Genomic DNA, 17,701 nt, shown 5'->3' with positions numbered 1-17,701 from the left:
TATACATCATCATCATGATAATCCAAATTGTAGCACTCAGACATTATCATGATCAAATCACCTCCACCCATAATCACACTCGTGTGAAGTGAGGGGCACTCACTCATATTACATCATACTGTACATCATCACATTCTGGCCAATCACAATTGACGTCCTAACTTCTCTGCCCTCACTTTTAATCCTCAATATGTAGGCTACTTTGCTCAGCCAATCAAATCATCGCTATGGGTTGATCAGCCAATCAAATCATCGCAAAGATTGACCAGCACACCCAAAGCTGGGCGTGCCAGCGGCCCTAAAAAAAAGGCTTAAGTAGTAAGAATGGTAGATCTACAAGCTCACAAGACGGCGCAAAGCGACGTGTGAGCTTCTGTTCCCGGCCTCCCGGGCAAATGTCTCATTTCTCTTTTGGGTCTTAAGCTAAAAACCTTAGGAGTACAGGTGAACAAAGGTCATTTATTAATGTAAACTTGCATAATAACTTTATACACAGTGAAGCCTCAGCAGAATCACAATTCTGCTTAAGCATCACCATCGTGTGGTCTGTGGACCAAAATACCACTATATTGAATTCTGCTAAACAACCCGCAATGATTTAGCCTACGTTCAGACGCTGATGTTACAGTATTGTCTACACAATTGCCAGAGCTGCCAACCTGCACACATTTTGTGTACCAACCACGCAATTCTAGGCGTATAGACACCTAGAATTGCGTGGTTGGTACACAAAATGTGTGCAGGTTGGCAGCTCTGAATTGCTATGCTGGAGTGACTGAGTGTGAGTGATTTGGGGTATTGGAATTCAGCTTCACTTTCCTCTCTCACCTCATTTCCTCCATCCTCCATGCATCCTTGGTGGGAGGGTCTGAGACCCATGCACACTTAGATCCCATCTCCTGGACAGCGTATACTAGTTCACATCCCATAGTCCGATGAGGAGGTCAAACTGCAGCATCCAACGTTGGAATCACGAGCGGACCCCAATTTCAATTCCTACAGCATGCTATAACTGCGAGGCATTTTTTACTTGTAGATCTGCTATTTTCATCAAAGAGGTTTTGGTGACGGTAAAAGAGAAAAAAAAATACAGAGACAAAGGTCAAGTTTTCATAAGTTTTGATGTATGAAATATTATGAATAAAAAGAGAAAAATATAAATAAAAAAAAACATTAATTTGCACAAAACTGATGAAGCTATCAAAGAAATCTATGAAAAGGGCGCATTTGATACGAATAACAGTCTAAGTCCACACTAAATATCCATAATGTAAATACATAGATAAGTGGTCAGGACAGATAGGCCTTTTCAGGGGGGGGGTCAGAATAAATTATGGATTTAGACTGTTATTCATCTCAACTGCTCGTTTAATCTGCACAATTTTATACAATGTAGAGGATGTCCCAGCTTCATCTCTCTCAGCTATGGGGTCCTTGGCCTGAAAAAACGTTGAAGACCCCTGCGTCCAAAAAACAACGACCAGCGATTCCATGAACAAACTCATACGACCTTACACTTTCTTCTTATATATTTAGAAATAAAATAGATACAAATAGTGGTACAAAAGCAATAGCTATGAAATAGCAATTTGACACTGCAATTAAAAAAATCACACCCGTGTGAACTGAGCAGTGCAACTATTTAGTTACCGTGTGGGGGTCCCAGGAACACGGCCAGGGTGCCGGCCCAGTTCCGGCAAGCAGTGCCGTGTCCGAAATGGTTGAGAAATGACCGTGTGGGGGTCCCCAGAACATCCAGACCTCTTGCCCAGGGCTGGTACTGTAGTGTATTCTGTGCCACTTTACTCTGTGCTGTACTCCACTGGCCACTTTAGGTGTTGCAGCTGTCCGTGCTTGGACAGACACGTACACACGTTCTCATAGGGACACGTATAGGGACACACATAGCTGTGTAATGGAGCACCAAAAAATAATAATTCTGAAAAGTGTGAAATCTGAAAGGTGTCAAAGAGGTAAAGATGTTATGTAGTTAATCAAATAACTATACACTGCTCGAGGTCAAAGCCAACATCTTCTCTTCAACTACTGAATAGTTTAAGGATAGATGGAGTGCCCTCAGTGGTGGGATTTTTGAACTTTTTCTGTTTCGTATGTGTCTATGGAGTGAAGATTACTCTAATAGACCCCCAGATGTAGTTATAATATTCAAAAATCTTTGGGTTTCTTTCTGAAAGCCTTTGAGAGTCAAAGGGCCCAATCAAATACACCACGTTGTGACATCATAACCCTAAGCCCTCCCCCATTATCATACAACAACAGCTGTGGGCAAGGCTTAAGTTCAGGTGGGTGGTGCTATGGTGTGTGGCCACATAAAAACATCATTTTAACACTTACACTGTTTTGAAAAAAATCCTCCTCCTAGTATAATCATAGTACCTGATGATCATGTTTTAGGGGGAAATCACGGCACTCATTCTTTAACTAGTTTGTCCTAAAAACAAAGGTTAGTAGACGATCAACTCCTTGTGAGGACATGGTGAACCAGCCTCTGGTTGCAGGTTGCTGGAGATTGTTTTGTTATTGTCACAGCCAAAATACATGATTACATTTTGTCCTAAGCCAATCATTTTAAATTAGGCTATTGGTTTAGGAATGCCACAAAATCAAAAGTCTCCATGAAATCAATGTTTCATGGGATGTGTAATTGATTGATTGATAAAATAAGTATTTTTGGGGGTGAACTACTCCTTTAAGCAGGCCAGATGGGAGAAACTAGCTGGCTTAATTTATATATAAACTCTTGTTAGTAATTTAGTAACCTGCCGTAGGGCTGCTTATTTTTGATGAATAGAGAGGGGGCTCTCACCTTGGCTCTCACAAGACACTTGACCTTACTCCATCTTTTCACTCCCAACTCGTCACATATGCACAGGACCAGTTGGTGCGAGTGGCCTTGGGTGTGGGAGTGCACCAACTGCAGGGTGGAGCGGGGATACCGCGGGGTGCCCCGGGCCTGTCGGCTGGGTGTCACGTACAAGAGCCTGGGTGTCAAACGTGAGTGGTGCAGCCGTGGGTTGCTGGGGCGTGGCGAACACGTGATAGGCAGAGGAGCTGGCTCCACCTCTCCCCATGCTGCCACCACTATACTGACTGGAGCCACATTGAGCCTGTGTGGCGTTGTTAACATTAGCCGCCATGTTTACCAATGCGGGCGTCCTTGTTCTGCTGTTACTCAAGGTTCTACTGCTGTTACTCTGGGTTCTGCCAGGTAAGGGCGCTTTGTAGTGGTCCTTGAACCAGCGGAACAGTCCGTTAACTGAAGGGAATATCTTTATGCGATACCGGAAGCCGTCCGGGGTGACGGTCACATATTCGACTCGTGGCTTCCCATGAGGAAGGTAGCCCAGCATGAATTTCCCTGGCAGATCCTTACAGGCCGAGATAAAATATGGAATAAATGCAGGCTTGTCCCTCTTCGTCTTCATGAGTAGTTCCTCCATTGTCTTGCGGTCTCCTCCGTTGCACTCCTGGAAGTACTTGTGTCCCAGCAGATCCAGGGCAAATGCAGCCATCGGCTGAATGTAGCGGGCCATGATCTCGTCCAGATCTTCAAACTCCATCGTGTTGATCCGCAGCGTCTGTCCCAAGCTGAAGGCGTTCTCCTTGCCCTCCTCTCTCACGTCCACATGCTGGTAAATGCCGTCCACCACCTTCCAGGTAACAGTTAGGTGGTTCACTCCTTTGCTGCTGGGCCTGAAGACCAACTCTCCCTGGCCCATGGACTCCATCATCTTCTCTGCCTGTTTGAAGTTGATGTTCTTGAAGTTGGGGTGGTCAATAAGACGCTTTATGTAGGGTGTTCGATTTTGTTTCTTCTCCAGTTCCTCGTCCCTCTCCTTGTCCTCTGACTCTGTGTCATAGTCGTATAAATTATCCTTGAGGAGCTTCCACACGTCGCTCTTGTCCATCAGGTCTGAGGTGCGACATGTCAGTTCAACACTGAACCTCTCAATGTCAATCTTCATGATGCGACAGTGGACCATCATGCCCACCTTGACCCTCTCCTCGGGGTGCGCGACCACCTTGTCACTGAGAAACTTTTTGGGGATGAACCCCTGGATGTCGTTGTCCAACCTGGTCCGAACACCAATAGCGTTTCCTGGACAAGAGCCGCTGTCAAAGTGGTTCCACACCTTGCCGAGATCAGGGAAGTTGGTCTGCAGACATAGGGGACACTGCCACAGCCCTGTGGAGTCATTACGGATGGCCTGGTCGTAGCTCTCCCTTTGGGCCCGCTTGTAAACAATGCTTGTTACTGTGGTGGTGATCAACTTGCCTTTATAGAAGGTCTCCGGTGTCTCCTTTGTGAGCAGGTCAAAAACCTCCTCCGTGTTGGGGGCTCTGTAATCAATTCTGAGGTCTCTGTACCTGCAGCTCAGCTCAGCACGGATGTCATAAAGAGTGATTTGCTTGTTGCCACAACCCTGTCTCTCCAGCTCCTCTGCAAAGTTGTCCAGGTCCAGGTCCTTGAGATGGTCCGGGTTCTCTACAATTTCCTCCAAGGCTCCGGCTGGGTTGGCATCCTCCACTGACTCGTCATACTCCATTGCGTCCATGGCCATCTTCCGAGCCCACTCATATGTCTCCGGGTGTACGCGAGTACCGTCTAGAACCTCAATGTACGAGTCTGTGCTGTCTTCGAGTGACACAGTGTCGATCTTGATGAAACCAGCACAGTTGCTGAAGACTTTAGGTCCCATGTGACACAATTTGACCAGCTGGGTCCTGTTCTCCAGACGAGTGTTGTTCTGCTTCAGGAGTTTGAGGAGGTGAGAGCCCTTCCTTGGTCCGAGGCCACACACATATTGGACCAGGCTCTGATTGTGAGGATGGGCAATGGCCCTGTTCACGTCCACTCCGACCTCGTTGACACGGTTGATGAATTCACAATGCAGAACATTGAGCAGCTCTTCTTTCACCACATGCTCCTGTAGTGGGTGCAGCTTGAGGCAGAGGACGTCCTCGTCACTGTTGCAGACGTGAGCGTACTCCACGAGAGGATCCTGGATCATCCTGGCGATGGAAACAGCCTGCCGTAGCAGGGGCGGGTAGTCTCTGAAATCAGCTTCGGACTTCTTGCTGTTCATGTACAGCGTAGCGAGGTGATTATCCACCAGCTCCACTCCCACTGGGGACAGAGAGGAATCTTGTTCAAGCTCAGCAATGGTCCTTCTGATGTCATCAATTATCATTTGGGCATCTCTATTCTCCCCAGCAACTGCAACCACGTGAGGTTTCTTGCTACTCAGAAACGCCTTCAGTTTTCCCATATCGTTTGCTTTTTTCTCCCTTTCGTCTTCCCTATGGGAGTTCCTCCTCATCATGAAGAAGGACAGACGCAGGAAGTCGATTACCTCTCCGTCGCCATTAATGAGAGCACAAAACACGGGCGTGTCCCTGCTGGAGGCATAGGCGACTCCCAGGACTCGGATACCATTGCCTTGACTCTCATTCATCAGGTAATCGTCTTCCACCTGCTGGTCTGGCCTGTATGGAGCCACCTTCAGCCAGTGGTACAACCGCCTGCTGCAGCACCGGATGACGTGCTCCTTGGCCTCGGCAACAAGCTTGTTCTTCAGTTCCTCTGACATCTGAGGGTAGAGGAACTGGGTGAGGGCCATCTCTATGGCCAAGGCTCTCTGCCTGTTCCATTCTTGGACCTGGTCGCTGAATTCATCCCTGTAGTAGAGTTGTTTGATCTCCTCGAAGTATGGTGTCTGGTGGCTAGGATAGCCTTTGACAGCGATCATATCAATACAGATATTCATGGTGAGAAGTCCCTCTTCTTCAGCCAAGCACATCTTGAGGAACTGATCACCATTCAGCATTTTCACAGGCTTGTTCTTGAGGTACTTGAACGGGTAGGCAAAGTGGGCCTCGTCTATCTCCTTCTTTCCTTTCTTGGTTGGCTTGATGTTGACCATCGCCCTGTTCTGGAAAGTTTCCCTGAGGACCTGCCGAACTAGGGGCTCCCGGGCAATCTGCAAGGCCACCATGTATCTGGTCCCTTCAAGCACTGCTTGGGGATTAGTGAATTGACTGACATTGACATAATCTTTAGCCAACTCCATGGGTTCGGCCTGGACCTGCTCAACCTCGTGGCGCTGGTAGCAGTCTCGCACATTTTCTCCAAACTTCTCTGGTGTCAAACCAAACTTTTTGGCCAAGCCATCAAGTCCCACACTCTGGCAGATGCTGTACATGTCCCTGCGTGAGGCCTGCTTCAGGTCTGGTCCTTTGGGCTCCTCCTCTTCCTCTATAACCTCCAAGTCTTCCTCCTCACCATCCTCTGACACCTCCTTGACCTTCTTCAGTCTAGTCTTGCCGAACTTTGCAGAGTTCCTGATTTTGGGGATGTGTCGGCTGTAGTATAACAGAAAGTAGTTGTACACATCGGTCAGCTCATCAAGGGTCTGGATGTCTTTCAGCCTCTCCATGTCGGTGGAATTCAGGGGACGGATGCCATCGGCCAGGGTTTTTTTGGGGTCAGCAGAGATCCGCTCAGACTGGTAGTACTGCATCCTCTGGAAGAGCCGCATCAGATTTTGCTTGCGGGTCTTCAGCTGAATCCACTTCTCGTCCCACTGCCACACCCTCCAAAGGTCATTGAGGTTTAGCTCTGGTTCCACATACTCCTTCCTGTAGAAAGCTATGAACGGAACCTCAAAGTGCTGGTTCCTCATGAAGTTGAGGGCCTCCTTAATCTTGGCAATCGTGCTCGGGCCTTTCCTCCGGAAGTTTGAGTTAATTCCTCTGTCTAGGTTTCTGGTCTTCTGCATGGAAATGGTCGGGGCGGAGAAGCCATGATTAAAAATCCACTTGGCTTCTTCCTCCAGCTCATCGTCCTCCGCAGCTTGCACTGGGATCGAGCGTAGCTGGAATCTCTCTGGCATGTCGGTGGAGCGGATCACGTTGTCCTCTTTGGTCAGATGGCTGCTCTCTAGCTCGCTGGGCTCATATAGCTCCAGTATGCTCTTCCTGCCCTCCCTCTCGGCTGCAAAGTCAGGGTCAAAGTTCCCGCCGAAGAAGATATCCTGGGCCTCCTGCAAGGCTACGTCGGTGTATGCTGAGAACTGTTTGCCCTTCCTCTTGGTTATTGGTTGGCCGTCATCGTCCACAATGAAATCGTCTATGTCAGACTCCTCATCCTCTTCGTCAACGCCTCGGTGAAGCACCGTATCAACGGTATCTCCTTCCCGCAGCTCGCCATCCACGTCCCCGTCACCAGTAAAGATCTCTTCCGCGATCAAGTCTTTCATATCATCATCTTCTTCGTCATCGTCCATTGTCTTCAAGCGGTCGTATTTTTTCTTCCTCCTTTTAACTTTAACACCCAAGTTCTCCTCCATGAGGTCCAGATCATCGTCGTCTACCTCGTAGTTGCGCTTCTTCCGTCGATTCCTGACTTCATCCTCTGAGTCACTACCTCCTGCTTCTTCCCCCTCCTCATGGTCTCCGTCATCGATGAGTCCCCTTAAATTCCCTCGCTCGTCTTGGTCTTCTGTGTTCTCTTCCTCCTCCTCATCATCCTCCTTAAAACTCTGTGTCTTTTTCGGCTCAAGCTCTTTCTCTTCAGAGTCCTGTTCAGACTTGTCTGCCACACTTTCAATGAATTCTGACATGTTTCTCTCTCTGTGTTGGTATATTCTGTCAATATGAGCTGTAAAGGCAGGAATATCTTTGATTTATAAAAGCTGCCGAGAGAGTGAGACCGAGCGACGAGAACCCTTTCTCTTTTATGTTGGCTGTGATGTCACGGTGAGTTCCGACCTCGCATTGTGATTGGCTGTTTTCAAATAGAGTAATCTACAATGTAGATTTTGTAGATGTTATTGTCAATAGAGTCATCATAGTGTTCTAATCTACTGTGGGTCACCCGGCTTGCATACATACAGTCTTTGTTGCTGTGCTAGCGACTGTGCCCTACTGTGTCAGCCTGTGTTTAATACATTGTTGCGTGCACATAACGCACAATGTCTTGTACAATACTGCACGTAATTCTGAACAGACTTGTGTGTCATTCAAATGATTGTTAATCCCTTGTGCTAGTTATGTTTTAATCATCTCAACAAAAACAAAGTGTTTAATTTGAAATGTACACTTGGAGGACATTTTGGAACGTAGCAGCAAGTCGTCAGAAATGGTATTTATTAACTGTAAAATACATAAATAAATAAATCTTAGAACGTTTCCGGTGCTTGTATCAATCTGGCACGAGTGTCGGGGCAGACACTCATAAATATAGAGTTGTCACCCGTCCACTATGGAATGTTTATCCTGAAAAAACTATTAACAGTGATCATACCAAAAATAACTTGTTTAATTGAAAAGGTTGCTTCAAACCCCCATCCTAGTTGACAGCCTTGTTTTGATACTCCACACTGTTTTGTCTAGCTGCCTTCACACATGTGCGGGATATTTCTAACGTAAATCATGAGCATGTCTATAGATCACACCTCCAGAAGTGGGCTTCCACTTCTGCCCATAGTGGGGCATAAACAAGAACACAATGTAAATGAAACAGGAAGCACCGTTTATGCAACTGAAGATCTGAACTCTGAAGAGTGCACTTTTCTAGTTTAATTTCTTGTTTTGGTCTGACGTCATACACAACACAAACCGTTGCCATGCAATTTACAATTTAGGCATTTAGCAGACGCTATTAATCCAGAGCGAAATACATTAAACAAGAACAAAAAACATGGCATGCCCAACAAGGTTGATTTACGCAGGGCAAGCGCCAGGTCGCCAGGCACGGTGTCAATAGTGCATGGGCTTGATTCAGTTGCCAGAAAATGACGTAGGCCTATAACCAATGATTAATTTATGAAATACAAAATACAAGACATGATACAAGTCCCAGAGCACATGAATCAATTAGTAGGCCTATATTATATTTAGGCCTACATGTGAATGGACTGTGTGTAATCTGTCTGCTTTACTCTTTCAAAAAATATGTTGCTTTTCATGCAGCCAACTACAGTATAAAAACTGTCTGGGTTGTTCACATAAGCCTGAGTAGACAATACAATACATTGTAAATTCTATTACCAAAAGTCTTTTTGAAAGTGAAATATCCCTTTAAAATGTAGAAGATATCTGCTTTGCCTCCTGCTAGCCAGAAGATGGTGCCATTGGCCAGCTCAAGACTTAACACATCTCAGAGGGCTATAGCCTCCTGCAGAGTTCACATCCTGAAATCACACTAGTCTCTGTTGTGTCATGAACAGTTTTTAGAGTCATAAGTCATATTAGTGACTAGTAACAAGTGACTCATCATGGCACAATCCAGATAGAGCAACATGTTCCCAAAAACACTACAGGTCATGTTTTATGACTCCTAGAGAGGCGTGTAGTTCCATTGTTGTCATGGAGTTTCTTTCCATAATTACTGTGCCACTAAGGTGTGTCATTGATGTAAGTATTTCAATTCTAATGTTCAACTTCAATTGTGACTTCGCACGTGAGCGGGAGGGAGGGAGGAGCCCCCTGCTTCAGCTTTGATGGGAGCCCCCAGATTGTTAAATCCGCCACTGCCAGTATGTAGCCTAAACGTATAGGGTTTATCTCTGGCTTGGCTTTTCTTACAGCATAACAGGGGTCTTCAATGTTTTTGAGCGCAAGGATGCATAATTAAACTTTTCAAAACTGTAGATTCATTTCATAGATGGTTTCATGTACTTAATTTACAGCATTATCATCACGAGACATTTAACCACTGCAACCGTCAATAAACCCTTATTATAACCCTCAGTAAACCTGGGCCAGACCACACAAATGCAACTCTACTTGCAACCATTATCCCCAATGGCAGTTGTAAGGAGTTGTATAGAGGGTATGCACATGACATCATCGTACCTGGAAGTTATGCAGGAACACCCACTGAGTGTCAAAAAACTACTTTCTGGCCTTGACAGCCCATTCATCCAAACAGAAAAGTCCTGTCTGATTGCATTACATTAAACAATGTTAAACTCACCAACATTGCAGCTGTACGAAAAGCTTGAATTATCCTCTTTCTATCTGCAAAGTTTTTGTTTCATAAAAATCCACCATGAGCTACTTTCTGTCAAGAAATGCCCTGCATTTGATTATGTGTCAGAGTTTGTAAGTGCTTGTTTTCAATAACACAACATTTCGCTGCCTCCTGCACTATGTGACATTTAGAAACAGGTGGTACGCAGGACGGTTGAGTGATTTCCAACGAGCGCTTCCAAACTCCAACACTCCATGCTGCTCAATGTTTTGCCACTCAGTCTAGATGAGGGGGGCGTGTCCTGATGGGAAAACCATGCATATGCATACTCTCTATTGGACAGGCCTTAAAAACGTTTTTTTTGCGAGGAACTTTGGCGTTGGATAATACTGGTATTCAAAAATAGCAGATCTACAAGCTCACAGCTACTGATTATCCTTCTACCCTATTAAAAAGGGGGTACACAAGCACATGGCCGTTTATCCGTTCTCCTTCTCCAACCAAACCACTCCGTCAGCACACATCTCTCCATGCACAAAGAATCCTGCACGCCACCCGAAACCATATGCACTACATCGCTTCCCCACAACTGCCATAGTTACTGTACAAATATTACTCAGACACACTGTTATTGCGCAACATTCCGCTGTGATGCAAATTACATCACAACTTCCTCATTCCCCGGCACCTCCCTATTTCACTGCGCACACACACACAGGGCACCACAGCACACAGTATGCTAAAGTACGTACAGTACAGTACAGTATGGTAAGGCACGGCACAGCACAATACAGTACAGTAGCATACAGTACAGTATGGTACAGTATTGTACAGTACCGTATAGTACAGTATGGCACAGTTCAGTATGATACAGTACGGTCTAATATGCTACAATACGGTATATTATGGTACCGAACCATACAGTACAGTACAGAAGAGAGCAGAACAGAGGAGTACAGTACAGTGTACAGTACAGTGGAGTACAGTACAGTGGAGCACAGTACAGTGGAGTACAGTGGAGTACAGTACAGTGGAGTACAGTACAGTGGAGCACAGTACAGTGCAGTAGAGTGGAGTACAGTGGAGTACAGTACAGACTACAGAACAGTATAGTAGAGTACAGTACAGCACAGTGGAGTACAGTACTGTGGAGTACAGTACAGTACAGTGGAGTACAGTACAGTCCAGTCCAGCACAGCGCAGGAAAGTGGACTACAATACAGTACAGAGGACTACAGTATACTATTCCTGCTAGGTTGCCACATTTACGACATCCAAGCAACTTGGTATATAGAAACATTGCCACTTGCCATGCTTGCTTTTAGACGGAAATAAAAACAAGCAAAACAAACAATAGGGCCACACAGCCAGGTTGCCAAGTTTGCACTTTCCAAGAAACTGGATATATGAAAACATCATGGGTTGCCATGTTTGCTTTTCCAAGTAAAAAAAAAAAAAAAAAAACAGTATAGGAGTATCGCCCTCCCGCTATTGCCTTCTTCCCATTTGCGACGCGTGGTGCTAGGATGAGCGTGCCAAAGGCCTGTGAAATTCTAGTTTGAAGAATTGGCCTCAGGTCATAATGGGTTAAGTGGTTGCACTCATGAGTAGGCATTATACAACCCACATGAGGAAATGAGGGTTGTTGTTTTTTCCCTGCAAATGTCCTGATCGTACAGCCTTTACAGTTCCTGGTGCATTGTGCACACGTATACTTGTGTGCAGCGAGTCAGCGACACCAGGTCTGCTTATTGGCCTAATGGTGGGGGTATTTTCTACTACTACGGTCCCTCTCTGGCACAACATGTTTACATATGGGGTGGTGGTGGGGGTCCATGGCTAAATACATAAATACAAAAGAATACAAAAAAAAACATGGGACAACAGTTTGACCAGGGTACCAGGGTTTCGTTCGCAAACTCCGGCAACTGATGGTCTTCAGATTTGTGTCACACTTGTTGTGCATGTCTTCAGACTGTGTGTGTGTGTGTGTGTGTGTGTGTGTGAGTGAGAGTAAGTGAGTGAGTGTGTACACGCACGCTCTTTTCCTGGTAAGAGGCTCAGACCAGTTCATTTGCATATACAAAGAAAATGTGAAATTCTCAACACACTTCCTGTTCAGGAACAGATAAACATACAGCCAAGTCGGCGTCTGTGAATGAATACAGCATGCATTGTGGACAAATTTTTTTCTAGGTTTTGGGTCCGACAGGCTAAATCTCATCAAATGGTGGTCTGTGGCTCAAATGCCGAATAAATAATGAACCTTCATGTGAAAAAGGTTGAAAACCACTGCTTTACTGCACTGTGCAGCCGAAATAAAGTGGCTGTTCTGCGTGCACTTTGAAGCGAAGGTTTACCTTCGTTTATTGTTGACGTCTGTGCACTTCACGGAGGCAAGGTCAGAGGTCATCGTGCAAGGCCTAGACCTGGGGGTCAGATGATTAGCTAATGTGCAACATTGTTTTCTCACTCAACAGTAAACAAACCAACATAGCCTACAGTATAAGTGGTATATCAGGGTATATCTGCACATTTCCACAGCGACAATTTAAGGAGTTTTAAGACCGTTTTAATACAACATTTTTGCACATTGTAATAATTCTGGAATATATTACAATTTATTTTTGATAACTCATAATATCAATTATTTGTCATCTTCAATATTAAACAATATACTATGGATATAATCTGACAGACTGATGCTACATAGGTTCTTGGTTTGCCTCTGATCTGTCTGCTAAATGTCTACATTGTAAATTGTACATGTTGTTCATGCCACATCTTAGTTCACGTCTATGACATCACAACATAATATGGCAGTCAAAGCAGGAATGCAAATGTCCTTCTGAGAACTGGCTTTGTGCAACGCAGGTGTACAGGAAAGGCCGGCAGCATTCATTCTCCAAACGAGGCCAAACTTGTTTTCTCCCTTGGCTTCAGCGGGGATTCCTGAACTAAACAACATTTTTAGGTTGTAATTAAGTTCTGAGTTTTAAATGCTGGACACTTTGCTCGAGTGTCAAGGGCCTTGAGCATATTGGCTGCCACATGATGTCACCAGGAGGGGTATGAATATAAAAAAGACCATAGACTAGGCTGCCTGCCACATGAAGTCACAGGGGGCACACACAAAGCCGTTGGAGGCCGGGGCAGAAGTCTTGTTTAAAAAAATAAATGAAAGAAAATGCCTATGATGACTGGTAGGCGGGTTTCTGAAGTGTCTACAGCTCTCCTATGAGACACAGACCAAGCAGATTATTATTATTATGATTATTTTACCATATTATAATAGTAGTCAGGACTGAGGACCAATTATATTAGAACATCACAGGTATACTGTGTAACCTCTTGGTCCATTAACGTCTTGATCTATTGGGATCTGGGTAACATTTGTTAATTTGCTAGTTTCAGAGAGTAAGTTGGTCTTCTCAAAGTTGCCACTGCAAAATGTGTCAGACACGTGTGTGTGAGGAGGAGGAGTGGTGTGGGTTTGGACTTCAGGGATCATACAGTCCGTGGGCTTCACATGGACTTCTGTGAAAACACACAAAACAAACAAATCAAACACTTTCAACCAGCACGCATCCCCAGTGCTATTGGGCATTTCATTATACAGTAGAAGAACGTTCAAAACAGTTCAAAACTAAAATGTTCAAAACAGTTCAAAACTAAAATGTTCTGTGAAAAAAAAGAAGAAAAGGTGAAAAGTACAGCACTCAATGTATAAAGTATAACGGTTTAATTCACTAATGATGCGAAGCCCGCAGAGCTATATACCAGTACAGTAGTTCAGACAGACAACTGTAGGGGGCGCCAGTACAGTAAAATTCTGGGGGTCTGCATAACCTGTATGATCTTTTTTTTTTTTTTTAAACATGTTTTTCTTAATTTCCTGAAAAGTTCCTATTTTGGACATGGTTGGTTTATGCCCGACAATAGAGATATATTAGTGTGTATTACCTTTGTGTTTATCAGATGTGTGCTTGCCACCCATCTCTTTAGGGTTCTCCCTCTGATAAACTGAGAAGAGGAAGAGGAAATACTGTAGGTGGTGACATTCCATCTCCAAGTACTGTACCTTGTAAAGTTACAAGGTACAGTTAAAATAGTAGATCACAAGGACAAGCATGAGCTTATGTAGATCTGCTGTTTAAGGCGCGTGAATTTCCATCATACACTGGGCTTTAAGGTCGCATTCACACCAGGATGTTATATACTGCGATTAAAACAAATCCTTTGTCGGAAAGTGCGCTTTGTTTGGCATGTGTTCGAATTGCATGCATTCGAATTCTGGTGAGCATCAAACAATCGCATTCTAGTTTGTCAAAAAACAGGGGTTTCGCTTTGCTTCCAAGCTCACCTGACTTCAATTCACTGCAGGTATGAATGCAATCTGCATCAAATGAAGGAAATGAAGCAAGCAATGCGGCGGATGAATGAGGAGTAAACACAGTTGGAGCTCAAAGATGTCCCGTACTATTACTGTGTATAGACGTGTTCGAATGAGGAGACCGAAGCCCTCATCGAAATATGGTCAGACGAGCACATTAATCAATTGCTTAAGGAAACACATAAAACACTGCAGTGTACAGAATATTCTCTCTCTGTGCGTAAAGATGGAGCGCTGTCACTGTGTGTGGTGATCCGAGTGGGGACTTTCTTAATCTTGTTAAAATATAAATACTTCAAAATGAAACACATGTTTAGCTCAGCATGATCTATAAACTGTATAGCTAACTTGGCATATATGCATAATAATTTTATATGATGATCGGATCATCAATGGGAGTACATATTGCAAACTTCAGCTCATGTTGCGCTCCCGTCTCCACTGTGCCTCAGTATGTGCCCAAATCTCTCTCTGTCACTCACACACACACACACACACACACACACACACACACACACACACACACACACACACACACACACACACACACACACACACACACACACACACACACACACACACACACACACACACACACACACACACACACACACACACACACACACAGTACTCGCTGGCAATATAGTACAGCAAGGGTATTTACAGAGGTGAACAGTAACTAAATATATTTTTGGAATATATATATTTTTTGGAATGAAAAATGATGAATCTAACACTGCTATACTTCAAAAATAAATATTGCACTTTTGACTCCACTACGTAGGAAGGGATTCTCGGGACCAAAACGTAAAAATATATATATTAATGAAAGCACCACTCAAGCCCAATTTCAAATATAGGGGAAATAGCACATCTACAAGCTTAGCTTTCACACATTGAGAGCGAGAGAAGATTTCTGAACATGCTCACCTGTTAACATGAGGTAGAGCCCCAGAGCCACTATGGTGAGGACGGCCAGAGAGAGCCCAGCCAGAACTATGACCCAGGACAGCTGAGCTGGTGGGGACCCCCGCCTGTCCCACTCACTGCCCACTGGGACACTCTCTACACTGCCGTTGTGGTCAGCTGGGGGAGGGGGGGGGGGGAAAGGAGATATTTACTTGCAACTCATAAAATGTGTTCCGCGACCCAAAGATGGGTCCCAACCGCCAACACACTGTTTTATTTGGGAAACAGTGGCTTTGAAAAGGCAGGTTCAGTGACTTGTTCTAGACTAAGTCACCTCAATATCACATTACATGTTACTCTCCCAGTGGTGGAAAGGTAAGAGGTTATTTTTTTCTTTCTACAGTATTTACAATTTTCAGTACTTTTACTTCTACTCCAGTACATCTCAGAGGCAACATTTACTCCACTACAATTATGTGAAATGTTTTGTCAATAGTTATAGATTTTGATTATCATTACAAAACACACTAACCACTTCAGCCGTATATATTTCGGCCATTTGGAAATAGCAGATCTACAAGCTCACAATGCCTCACAATGTGATGCATTGTGAGCTTGTAGATCGGCTATTTCCAAAAGATATTTTAAACATTTTGAACGTGTGCTTTTACTTTTGGTACTTTAACCCAATTTAGACCTGAGGCCGATTAAAAAAAAAGGCTTCTAAATCCTACATTTTTTCCACGTCAGTCAAAACAATTTCATATCAAGGACCCTGAAAATGATATGTAATTGGCCACTGACCCCCATCTGAAAATATGTTGTTCCAGGGACCCCCCCAGAAGCAAAGATTTGAGTTTAAAACGTTCGCTCTACCCGGACGGTTAGCTCAACCGTCTGGGCACCAAGGCTGCCATGCCAGCCAGGCGGCGTTCCGCGGGTTCGACTCCCAAGTGAAAAATAGCAGATCTACAAGCTTGTAGATCTGCTATTTTTTCAATAGCTACAAAAAAAAAGCATAATGCTTAATACACCAAAAGGGGTTCCCGTCCTGAATGGGTTAAGAATATTTTGTATAGTATAGTATACCAATACTTTCGTAGTTTTATATTTTTGTAAAACATGCAAGTACTTCTCGCATGACTCCACCCAGGCTTTAAAAGCTTTTTGATAAACTCGTCATGGCAACTGGGAATTGTTGACTCGAAGACATGAGGGAGTTTTCCTTGGTTACGGAAAGTGCTTTCAAGTCCAGGAAGTAAATACAATGTTACTGTAACTGCCAGCATGAAAGCTAATATATCGGTACCTCTATTCACACACGGTTAACCTTGGCAACAACATCACTACTTCACAAAGGTACAACCACATCAGTTAAGGCCAATTATCCTCCTATTTTGCTGAACACAAAAAGCCCACAAGTGGCTTACAGGAAACGCTTTATGGAGGAACCTGTCCAGGCATGCTTATAGAGCACTGAGGTACATGAGAGGAGAGGAGAGGAGAGGAGAGGAGAGGAGAGGAGAGGAGAGGAGAGGAGAGGAGAGGAGAGGGGAATGGCCAATAGAGGAGAGGAGAGGACTCACCACATTGCAGGTCACAGTGAAGGAGGGTAACAGCATACTTGACATCAAGCCTTTTCACCTGTCCACATAAAATGTCAACCATGTCAGTATCAAGTCTAATTTATGCTAGAGAATAGCAGACCTATACGAGCTCTCAACGTGTTGTGCACGTGATGCGTTGTTGAGAGCTTGTCGGGCTGCTTTTCTCACCGCACGACACAGTCACACAGATATTGATTTATTCATTGTTATGTTAACAGCACGTGGTACAGTCAGGCATTTAGGTTTTAGGCTATAAGGACATAGGCGGATCTAGAAATGATGGGCCCCTGGGCCAACGCCATGCAAAACGCCCCCCCCCCCCCCCCCCCCCCCCCTCTTTTCCCGACGTGGCGCATACGGTCTGCACACGTGTACGCATAACAATTATTACATATAGGCCTGCGATATTCAGGATTTACAGCAAGGGATTGCTTAAAAATAATAAACAGCCAAAAACTAAGCCAAATGCAAACTGAGGGTTTAAACACTTGCAGTAATGTACCGTATCATGATGGTTTACGACTTTTGGGGTTATTTTATTGACACAAATGAATAAGCCCCTTGTTAATAACAGTGAACAGGACCTTGCGTGTCACTGTTATTCACTGTTACCCCTTTTTTGGGGGGCCAATGAGCTTGAGCCTCTTCGCGGTCACGCGGACGCTCAAGCTCAGGGGCCCCCCTAGCTCCGGGGCCCCTGAGCATGGGCCCAACAGGCCTGTTGGATAATCCTCCCCTGTATAAGGATAAGTCCTTCCATTGTGGTCCTATGTATTCAATTAATCAACACAGCAA

General features: G+C 44.7%; 2 protein-coding genes across 3 annotated transcripts in view; both read right to left on the bottom strand.

Moving 5' to 3' along the window:
• Nucleotides 1-2,750: 2,750 nt before the first annotated feature.
• LOC310853788 (transcription elongation factor SPT6-like) lies at nucleotides 2,751-7,713 on the bottom strand. The gene is given in 2 exon segments (XM_083758242.1): nucleotides 2,751-3,016; nucleotides 3,018-7,713. Coding segments are annotated over 2 exon segments (4,878 nt in total). The 5' UTR covers nucleotides 7,644-7,713; the 3' UTR covers nucleotides 2,751-2,764.
• Nucleotides 7,714-12,294: 4,581 nt separating this feature from the next.
• The window catches only part of il17rel (interleukin 17 receptor E-like), a 28,697-nt gene continuing 23,290 nt past the window's right edge, over nucleotides 12,295-17,701 (bottom strand). Inside the window, exons 15-19 of one of the 2 annotated variants that reach the window (XR_014568801.1) lie at nucleotides 16,886-16,943; nucleotides 15,321-15,476; nucleotides 13,961-14,020; nucleotides 13,086-13,534; nucleotides 12,295-12,426 (exon numbers count right to left, since the gene is read on the bottom strand). Coding sequence is in view for 1 of the 2 variants with exons in the window: in XM_083757834.1 (XP_083613960.1) it covers nucleotides 13,326-13,534; nucleotides 13,961-14,020; nucleotides 15,321-15,476; nucleotides 16,886-16,943 (483 nt within the window). In the remaining variant the exon portion in view is untranslated. Of the gene's footprint in view, nucleotides 13,535-13,960; nucleotides 14,021-15,320; nucleotides 15,477-16,885; nucleotides 16,944-17,701 lie in introns of both variants that reach the window. The other variant, XM_083757834.1, reaches the window with a different exon arrangement.

Source organism: Protomyctophum parallelum, assembly GCF_964188405.1.
Source record: "Protomyctophum parallelum genome assembly, chromosome: 22".
Classification (NCBI taxonomy): Eukaryota; Metazoa; Chordata; class Actinopteri; order Myctophiformes; family Myctophidae; genus Protomyctophum; species Protomyctophum parallelum.
Note: the sequence above shows the minus strand (reverse complement) of the source record. Positions and strands in the feature narration are given on the sequence as shown.